Source organism: Austrofundulus limnaeus, unplaced genomic scaffold (genome assembly GCF_001266775.1).
Source record: "Austrofundulus limnaeus strain Quisiro unplaced genomic scaffold, Austrofundulus_limnaeus-1.0 Scaffold67, whole genome shotgun sequence".
Classification (NCBI taxonomy): domain Eukaryota; kingdom Metazoa; phylum Chordata; class Actinopteri; order Cyprinodontiformes; family Rivulidae; genus Austrofundulus; species Austrofundulus limnaeus.
In genome coordinates, this window is record NW_013952469.1 from 1,256,913 (window position 1) to 1,263,917 (window position 7,005).

The window sequence follows — 7,005 nt, forward strand, 5'->3', positions numbered from 1 at the left end:
TAATCGCGCTGCTCTAATCGCGCTGCTCTAATCGCGCTTGAGGCACCGCAGAACTTCCCGACGTTGCTTGAAGCGCGTCCACCATAGACTTTGCATGTAAACCTGCTGCTCCTGACGCTGAAATCGCGTTCGGTGTGAACGCACCATTAGTGTTGACTTGGAAGGTGTTTAACAATGTTAATTTTTCTTCTTTAATTTCAAATAATTCTATAATGCCATTTTATTGCAAACCATTCACTCAAAAGCTTTTATGAAAGTAACTAATCAAATTACTAAAAATTACTTAGATGGAAATCATTTGCTGAAAACTTGGTCCCCCCAGTTCAAAAATCATATCTGCGCCCCTGGACTAGACCATCAACTAGTGTGGCACCTGGAGTAGTGAAGCAGGTTCCAGACACCCCTCTAGCTCTGCCCCTGCAAATCAGGAATTAAGTAATATTTGGTTCAACAAAACCAAGTGCATTTTAAGATTTAAAAAGACTTTTTAAAACCCAGATTATCCCAATGTCATAAGTTATTCTAGAGCTGATGCTTGATTTGTTTTGCGAATTGGGAATACACTTGAAATATTGGTCTAAAATCCTATATTTAGCATATTCTAAAAGTGTTTGTTGCTGTCATCACACCATATTTAGAAATCAGAAAATCCCAGCTGGTATTAAAAAGCTGCTTTGCTTTTAAGCATGAAAATAGCTCAAATTTAGGGCTTTTCTGCTCAAAAGCATAGTTAGTTGTTTGTACATTTTAGAAAAGTGCTTAAAAACAATCTTTAGGATTATATTTCAGACATTTCCTTCAATATGTATTTCTTCATTTATCTTGCTCTCATATAAAAGTTGTACATATTGTAACGTATTTGTGTTTTTACACAAAAAGTATACTAGTCAAATGTTGATGGTTTAGTAGAATACATCAGTTTAATCAAACTATTTTAAAGGGACCCCTAAGGTAAAGATAAGGTATTTACAAAATGCAATTATCACTTTTTTTTCTATCAATAGCTTCTAATTTTCTTACTCCAGTAATTGTAACTTAATCCTGGGGTCACATTTAAGGTTCTACTAAGACAGATTCTACTCAATTGGCACAGTAGACAGCCTTCAAGTCTTGGTGTTTTTAGGTCAAAGCTGAGAACCTTTTAATCTGTCATTTGTACTGTGGTGGTGGGGACTTTGGCCTGGAATACTGCGATTGGCCGCTCTGTTTTTGAGCAGCTTGTTGAACGAAGGCCCCTCTGTGTTTTTCTGGGATGTATTTATAGGCCCTCTTGTCAAGGGTAGCAACCGTTACCAGGCTGTGAGAGCTGGCTTTTGCCACGACACATCGATACGAAAAAGCACTTGTCCCCAACACCCACCCCACCACCCCTCTGTGTCGTTGGACAACTACTGAAAATGTGAATGATCAGCATCTTGAAATAAAAAAGCTTTTGAACCCTGTGTAATGGAAGAGAAGCGAATGAAAAGCTTTCATTTCGGTGGCTCGAGAGAAAGGGAAAAAAAAATCACTTTTGAATGTGGCTTGACGGCTCTCAAGGTTATCTCCTGTTGCCAGGGTGAGGAACGTGAATAAAACACCACAGTAAGCTGCAGTCTGGTTATGGTGGGGCTTGTTTCACTTACATCGCCCCACAATGGTCTTGTTATAAAAGAAGACCTACAATAAAGGTCTTCTTCACTGGTTCAGGGGAACACACTTTATTATATGCATTTAACAACGTGGAAGTATGTTTCCATTTTCCTACAGTTTTACAGAAGTAGTTATGGACCTTCAATGCAGATTTTTGGTTTGAGGGGCTACAAGAATGACAAAATACCAGTGCTGATACCAATTACCTCAGTACCGGACAAAAAACAATGATTACACTATATGTTATTTTGTGTATTTTAATCGGTACAATTAAAAGGAGGTGTAATAGTTTTGAACAAACTGAAGCCCTTTGGCAGCATGATGGCTCAGTGGTTAGCACCAACGCCCCACAGCCAGAAGGTCCTGGGTTCAAGCCCCGGTTCAGACCTGGGGTCTTTCTGTGTGGAGTTTGCATGTTCTCCTTGTGTTTATGTGGGTTTTCTCTGGGTGATCTGGTTTCGCCCCACCCGTAAAAACATGTGCAATAGGCTGCCTTCAGGCCCAGGCTGCCCTTGAAAAAGAGAGCGGAGATCTCAATGGGACTTGCCTGGTAAAATAACGGTGAATAAATTCAACTGATACCAGCAATTTAACAAGTACAAAATGCCCTGATACTCAGATCCAAAACCATTATCAATATTTAGTTTCCATTACAATTTGCATTTCAAGTTAAAAGATTGTTAGTTCCATATTTAAAAATATTATACAAGTTTAAAGAAAATCTTATTTTAATTTATTGTAAAATGTTTCAACAGTATATATCATGCTGTATATTTGATTTGATAAACAGGGGCTTTCGATAAAGGAAAGCCACTTTGTTCTTAATAATGGAAATGTCTTTTTAAAGTCATTGTACAATGTTTATGTTCAACTTAGTAAGTACTCTGTATCGGCGAGTACCCAAACTGAAGTACTTGTACTCGATTTGTGAAAAACTGGTATTGAGACACACCTACAAAACACCACTGTTTTTTTTTTTTCAGTTAAAGTTTGCAAAATTAACTGTATCTCTTGGACATGAAACTGTCAGAAAATACAATAATTTGCCATTGGAGTCACACTAAACAAAGTGTTTCGAAAGTCTAGAATTATGGAAACTAAACTGAGAAAGGTTTGAGATGGTAAATACTGTCACTCCACCAATGCAAAAACAAGCCAACTAAGAACCTTTGCGAACAGTTCTCCCTCACAAATGATTTTTGCTGCTTTTCGCCAACAGTGGAAGCCCTGTGAACTACAACCTTGAGGAGGAATGCTACCCCTTATATCCCCTGAGCAAACCTCCAAGCCCTGGTCTGAGCCTGTTGTCATAGCCATCCAAGAGTCCATCCAGGATCCTGGTGAAGACCGTGCTGTTGTCGTTGCCGCTAGTCTCCTTCTGAGCTTCTGACGAAGTCTGGCCAAGACTAGGAAAGGAGGGAAAGAAGAAGGAAACAAGAAAGGAGAGATCATCCAAGCGTTAGTCCAACTTTGAGACGTGGTTATTGTGATTAATTAGCTAGCCGCATCAAGGACGGTCTTGTTGTGATTAATTATTAAACATAAGTGCTGCTTAYGCGTACCAGTGGAGATAATTAGGCTTGGATGTGTGATCCAAATACAAACAAATGAGCTCTCCTTCTACAGCGAGAAGTGAGGCATTGTCTCAAAGATGAGCCAGAATGTGAGATATGGGCTAATACCCACAAGGCTTACAAAGGTACAGATTCAGTCATTTGCAGGCAGCTTTTTACGTTTTTATTTTGAAGAAAGAAGCTTAAGCTTCAGTGCAGAAGAGGGAATCTCGAATATGTGATCTGTCACTGGGAAGGTACATGAAACTCAGAGTTGAGTTTGCAAAGGTGCAAATGGTTGTTTTTTTCCCCCCTGCATGCTTGAGCTTTTTATTTACCTGTTTTGGCATCCGAACAGGAGCAGGAGCGACAGGACGAGCCGAGCTGTGACCCAGCTTCTGCTTATTTTGTCTCTGAAAGCTGAGAGAAATACACACACATACTCAAAAARAGAGAGAGAGAGAGAGAGAGAGAGAGACAGAGACKAAACAAAAGCCACGAGGAGTTACTGCCTCTTTAGAGATGAGCTGCGGTTTTATGAGCGTCAAACTCTTCGGTTCACTGCATACCGACACTAAATCAAGCGGTGGGATGAGCCTGTGATCAGTGAAGCTGCGTTCTACAACAATAATGGAATATTATAAAATGCACATCTAAATGTTACAATTCCTCATCAAAACAGCAAATAAACAAAGATCTAGTTTATTTATTATGCGAGGCGTCTACTGAATCCAGGGCATCTGAATTTAAATGGGCTACCCCCTCCTTCCCCACCCCTCTTCTCTCCTCTCCTCCACCTTCACCTTTTTGCATTTTCTCCATCCAAGACATGAAACTGAATCTTATTCTTGTGATGAAAGAGAAAAAAGAAGCTACCTGAATGCAACTCCATCACTGGGTTTTTGTTCTCCCACTAAACAGCGTCTGGATGATGGGGTCTCCGTCTGCGTTGTTCAAACTGGACTGTACTGCTCTCCTTCGTGCTTGTCGAGGCTCTCTCCTCCTCCTCTTCTTCTTCAGCTCCTGCTCTCTCTCTTTCTGTCTTCCTCTCTGTCGGTCAGCGGTTTCCCCATCAGCAGGTGTTTTGGCGGTCTCCGTCTGCTTGCTTCCCGCCGCTTGTTGGCTCTTCAGTGCCCCGGGGTTTACCGCAGCATCAGCATCAGCATCAGCATCACAAAGGCTGCCTCCTCTGCCAGCCTTGGAGGAGACTGGTTTCACTCCACATTTTTTCCAGCTTTTTTGCAGTACCGCCTACCACCGGTCCTGGATAATATAGTGCTGCAGCGGTGGTAATAATTTGTAAAACGGGCAATCCCCATTGGTGGACTGGGAAAGGGGAGGTGTGATGACAGTGCGGGTGCTTGATTTCTTTTTTTAACACGGAATACAAAAGCAACCATGTTTCCCCAACCCTCAGTGTTTCCTGTTAGGTTATCTTAAAGTAATCACAGACACAACAGTAACTGAGTGYGAAAATTCCTAAGCTTGTACAAGTAATTCATTAATTTGTGTCAAATATTCCAGTATTATSGCAGATTACAAATCAACCTCATCTTTTACATTTAACAATAAATAAATACAAGGCATCCAGTCTTTTGAGAAGTATTTTAAACAATTTTAGCTGTACTTTTAGTATATTAAAGTGCATCGGTTACTAAAGCAAACATAAATTAGCMAAGTTAATAAAAAATTTTAATAGTTAATTTTAGATTAAACAATTTGTACACTATATTACTATGACAGATGTAACTTACTTTAAATATATAGCTCTTCTGTCATTTTTGTTGGCTACCACTTGGGCTACATTCTATCTAAATTGCTAATTGGCAAATAGAAATACCTTATAGCATAACAAACATTTTCTACACTTTTATCACATTATATTACTTGTGGCTAGCAGATGTACCGTAACTGTTAGCTTTAGCTACATAGCTTTGCCTCAGCTGAATGTTGTTGTTGGCTAACACCTGTTATGACCTAGCCAATAAGCTAAATTTTATCAGCCATTTTTGTGAGGATCTGGGTTTTTTTTTTTATTTGGTTAGTTTATTCTGTCTTTTGTCCTGTCAGTGCTTTGTTTTTAGTGTCCCATTCTCTGTGTTCCTCCCCAGCTCCTCCCAAGCACACCTGATCCTCATGTTCCTTCCCTGGTGTTCTCAATTATTCTCATTTACTTACCTTTATATTTTGTGTCCTGTCTTCACTCCACATTTGGTTCATTGTGCTTTCCAAAGTTTCCAGGCCAGTCTCGTTTTGTCCTTGTCCCCTTTTTAAATGTCTTAGCTTCCACCACGTTAAATAAACATTTTTTACTTTGACCACCAAGCTCCCAGCGTTTTTATACGGAGCCCATCCAGTGACCTTGAGTAAAATAAATCATGTCATAGCCTCCAGATAAATAAGACTTGGCCACAAGATAATTACTGCAGTTATTTCAGAACAGAGACTGCTGATTATATACATGGAAACATTTAAATTATTTTCATTTCATTTTAATATAGGAATGAATGGCATGAAATGCAACAATCCACGTAGATGTAGAAAAATCTAAAAAAAAAAAGGTTGAGTAGGTCTTCTAGACAGGTTTTTCTTTTTGAAAAAAACATTTAGTCACCTCCAAGACCAAGAGACTTCTTCAGTCTGAGTAGTGACAGGTGAACTCAGCCTTGTAAGCAGTATACATTTGGACAGTTTGTAATGGAACTAATACTTTTATGTTTAAGCAAGTTATTCATGACATCCTTTAATGACCTAGGTTTTCATGATATGCTGTTCATCWGCAGATAGAATGATTAAAGTCACAACAAGATTTKCTAACAACAGTCATTCTTAGATGTCACTTGTGTTTATCTTTGTGTTTTCCGTTGACCTTGTATCAAATCTTGCTAAAATGACATAATGGTGTTTGTTAAGATATACTGTATATGAGGCCTCTCGAGACACAGCGAGTAGTGTAGAGAGACAGTGACAGAGAGAGGTAGAGGCACAGAGACAGGGCATGTTGTTCTCTGTGTTTCCTGTTGTTGCAATAAAACTCAGCTGATCATTTCACGGAGTACCTTCATTCTTGGACCACGTATTTCTGTCTTTGTTAAATAAATATTGCCATAACAGTTGGCGTTGTCGCAGAGACCACCAGGAGATCGACGGACCAAGGCCACATTGCAGGTGGACTGATATGAGTGAGAGCAGGACTGCTCAGGACCGTGWCTCCAGCTGGATGAAAAGAACCTTTTTATGGTAAATTGTTTTAACAACAGAGATACGCTGGTGACAATTGTGCTGGATGATCTTGAATAAGCAAAGATTATTGAATTTTTATTTTTGRCTKTTGAAGAACCTGAGAAGATTTTTGAAACATCATCTRCTGAGAGTGAGTACAGAAAAGCTTCATGATGCCGCCTTACTTTTCCAAAGAGGATTTCTGCCAAGTTCTCCAAAAGGTGACAGTGTTGGAGCTCAAGGTTCATCGTCTGGAAGAGATGAATGCTTTGGAGGACTCTACATGCGTTCAAATGGGTGAGAAGGCTGAAAGGAGAGATCAACATGGAGAGGAGATGGAAGCTGCTTCTGAGTGTAAAACTGTATGGAACTCTCTTTGTGCCAGACCAAAAAGTCTCTCAGGAAGGATTCAGCTCTTAGATGACATTGAATGGCCAGAATTACAGAGAAATGTTTTTTCTCCTCCAGCAAGGAGAAGAAAGCAACAGGCTGTAATCAAAACASCTGATAACAGCCAGAGAAATGCAGCAGTTTCTTCAAAACAGATTCATACCGCTGGAAGAAACTGGAGAGTCTGATCAAAGTTCCCTATCTGATC

At 39.7% G+C, this 7,005-nt stretch overlaps 2 protein-coding genes across 3 annotated transcripts in view; one reads left to right on the top strand and one right to left on the bottom strand.

Moving 5' to 3' along the window:
- LOC106518864 (gamma-aminobutyric acid receptor subunit alpha-5) overlaps positions 1–4,427 on the bottom strand; it is a 44,780-nt gene extending 40,353 nt beyond the window's left edge. Inside the window, exons 1-3 of the mRNA XM_014010291.1 lie at positions 4,062–4,427; positions 3,524–3,605; positions 2,914–3,038 (exon numbers count right to left, since the gene is read on the bottom strand). Coding sequence (XP_013865745.1) covers positions 2,914–3,038; positions 3,524–3,605; positions 4,062–4,077 — 223 coding nt within the window. The 5' untranslated portion in view covers positions 4,078–4,427. The remainder of the gene's footprint in view (positions 1–2,913; positions 3,039–3,523; positions 3,606–4,061) is intronic.
- LOC106518863 (gamma-aminobutyric acid receptor subunit beta-3) overlaps positions 1–7,005 on the top strand; it is a 93,692-nt gene that overhangs the window by 29,038 nt on the left and 57,649 nt on the right. The gene's annotated exons all lie outside the window — the stretch shown is intronic.